General features: G+C 30.4%; 1 protein-coding gene across 1 annotated transcript; it reads right to left on the bottom strand.

Annotated features, from left to right (window-relative positions):
- Positions 1–506: 506 nt before the first annotated feature.
- Positions 507–2,001, bottom strand: LOC127076551 (transcription termination factor MTERF2, chloroplastic). The gene has a single exon (XM_051018233.1). It carries the CDS (start codon positions 1,851–1,853, stop codon positions 741–743), a length of 1,113 nt encoding a protein of 370 aa, XP_050874190.1. The 5' UTR covers positions 1,854–2,001; the 3' UTR covers positions 507–740.
- Between the last annotated feature and the right edge of the window lie 761 nt (positions 2,002–2,762).

Here is a 2,762-nt window from a genome sequence, read left to right as displayed (position 1 = left end):
GCAATTTTTGAAAAATCCCCCTACCATGTCATTAAGTTTGAATACTCAGGCACAGAGTTTTTTGGCCAAAAACCATGGCCAGTGATTGGATTTTACAAGTGTTGATTCCCAATCCTTAATATTCTACGATGTCTAAATCTAACACGCTCTTTCGGTAAGAGCTCTTTAGGTTTGATCATATGTGTAGACCATTTTTGTTTCCATATACAGAAATTTAAGTTGTTTATGAATGTTAGAATGTCTAAAATATATCAACACATCATTATTCTACCATATATTATGTTAGCATGTTACGTTCTCTTTCTAATTTTTAATGAAATTCACAGGTGCACTGCTATCAGAGACAATCATGTTCAAGACAGACAGAGCAACAAGTCTATGACTTCTCTCAGATTTATATTTCACAAAAAATCAAACCAAGAACCTCTCACTAAAAACTTTGTACATACACTTCCCTTATATAGCACAATCCGTTTACATATTTAATTAGGAATAGGAGTCTAATATAAGCATAAATAAGGATTAGTGCATTGTCATTTGTAAGAACATTCGGCCTATATTTTACATCAATATGAATATAAATTATTTCCTCATTTCAAAAGTAAGCCGCTCACCTGTCACAAAAAAACTAACAGGAAAAATCTTCATTATGATTTAGACAGACAGAGAAACTAATACTAAGCGTCGGAAAAATTATTACCACAAAACAGAAATCTACTTCAGCAGCATATAGATATAGTTCAAAAAGGGAAACCTCTAGTAGTACAAGTCTTTGATGAAGCTGCTAATCTCTTAAACTCTTTTGTCCTTGTATAAAACTCCATTAATTCATCAGCAATTTCCTTCTCGTGACATTCAATAAACAATTTTAAAAACCTCTCCTCTGACATCCTCAATGCCTTAAGTATTGAGGGTATTTTCAACTTGGAATCCATATCTTGTATCTTCATTGCTAGTAACCCTCTTGGCTTCAAAACAGTCTCCATATTTGCAAACAAGAGATACGGGTACTTTAAGATCATCTTAGCTTCAAGCTTCATTGTACCTAAAATGAAAGTCATGTTCCTCTGAACCTTATCAGTCGACAAGGTCAAAATATTAGGAGACCTCCCAAAAAGACCAAGTATCTCATCATCTGAAAAACCAAACTTTGCAAGATTCAACACCTTTTCACGAATCGTGTCCACACGAGAAATGCCTATTAATGTCACCACATACTTATACAATTTGGCATCCTTCGAAACCCCAGTTCTACTTATATATTCAAGTTTCTCATCGTCAAAGGAAGTCCTCGAAATGATTGTCGGCCGCAAAATCAGCATTTTAATGAAGTCCCGTTTCGGTACACCTAACTCTTCATATTGTGCAACAATACCTTCGATATCATAGCTATTTTCACATAACAATGAAGGGTTTCTTGCAATGGCCTTGTGAAGCATTTCCTTTGACTCAAACAATGACACAAGAGAGTCAAGCCTCTCTTCGAACTTATGGTTAATCCGTGTCCTGAAAAATCTAGGCCTGCAATTGATAATCTTCACTAGCTCAGATGACCCTAAACCCAAATCACTAAGCAAGCAAAGTTTAGATTGAACCTGAGAAGGATCGGCATCACGCAATGCGGGGCAACGGCGAAATATTCTCTTCAAATCGTCTTCATCACAACCCCATTTACTCAAAACTTCAGTGGCATCTTTCCATTTATCTCTAAATTTTTTCAATTTAACCTCATTTTCGGCTGGGACATTTGTCGAATAGGTGGCAGGCGTGAAAACTTGCAACGATTTTATAATAACTGGGATAAATGTAAAATGCTGATAAAGATTTGACCCATTAGAGAGAAACCGAAGCATGAGTGAGTGTTGTAATCAAGTTGAAAATTTGGAGCGAGATTCGGTGATTGCATCAAAAGAATTATATGACAAAGTCTCTTTAACGTTGGAATGAACAAAGTTAATGAAGGAAAAGAGTTTTTCCACTTTCACGAGTCGTTATTGCGAATAGAAGAGTTTATATTTAATTAATAATATTGGCTGAATTGTTGAAAAAGAAAATAATTAAGTAATTATTGCAAAAGTATTTATTTATTTTTTATTCAATATATTTACTGTATACTTCCTCCGTATCAATTTATAAAAAAATAATATTTTTTTTAACAAATTATAAGAAATATCAAATTTATTTCATTCAAGAAAAATTATTTTCTAAAATAAAATTAAATATAATTTGTATTTAGTTTAACTTTTCTCTTATTTTTTCTATAAACAATAACTAATCAAAATTATTTTACGATTCAGAATAATATTTTTCAAAAAAGATACAAATTTAATTTTTTTAATAAAAATAAAATATTCATTTTTACTTATAAATTAATACCGGTAATTAATTTTCAATTACATTGCTTGTTAACGATATATTTAATCAATGTAAAGGTTTTGATTTATTTTTTGAATTAAGATACGAGAACTTTATCTTATACTCGTAGCCTCTACAATTTTTAAAATATTTTTATTTTATTTATTTTGTATATTAAATAATTTATTATTCAATTTTTATTTTTGCGTTTAACTTTTTTTAAATTGATGAATTTGAATTTCTACATTAGTTTATCAAATTAATTTAAACAAAGAGTATTGCGTATTTTCAATTCACCAGATAACTTATTATCAAGTATTCTGGTATGAAGATTCATTTATTAGATAACTTGCACAATAATTATTTAAAATTATAAGTTATACCGGATTACTTGATTTTAAGTTTTC

This window comes from Lathyrus oleraceus, chromosome 4 (genome assembly GCF_024323335.1).
Source record: "Lathyrus oleraceus cultivar Zhongwan6 chromosome 4, CAAS_Psat_ZW6_1.0, whole genome shotgun sequence".
Taxonomy (NCBI): domain Eukaryota; kingdom Viridiplantae; phylum Streptophyta; class Magnoliopsida; order Fabales; family Fabaceae; genus Lathyrus; species Lathyrus oleraceus.
The sequence above is the reverse complement of the archived record's forward strand: the minus strand, read 5'-3'. Positions and strand labels throughout refer to the sequence as shown.

What these genes read in the sequence shown, in the direction of transcription:
- LOC127076551 (XM_051018233.1), bottom strand. Translation starts at nt 1,853, where the DNA reads ATGCTTCGGTTTCTCTCTAATGGGTCAAATCTTTATCAGCATTTTACA.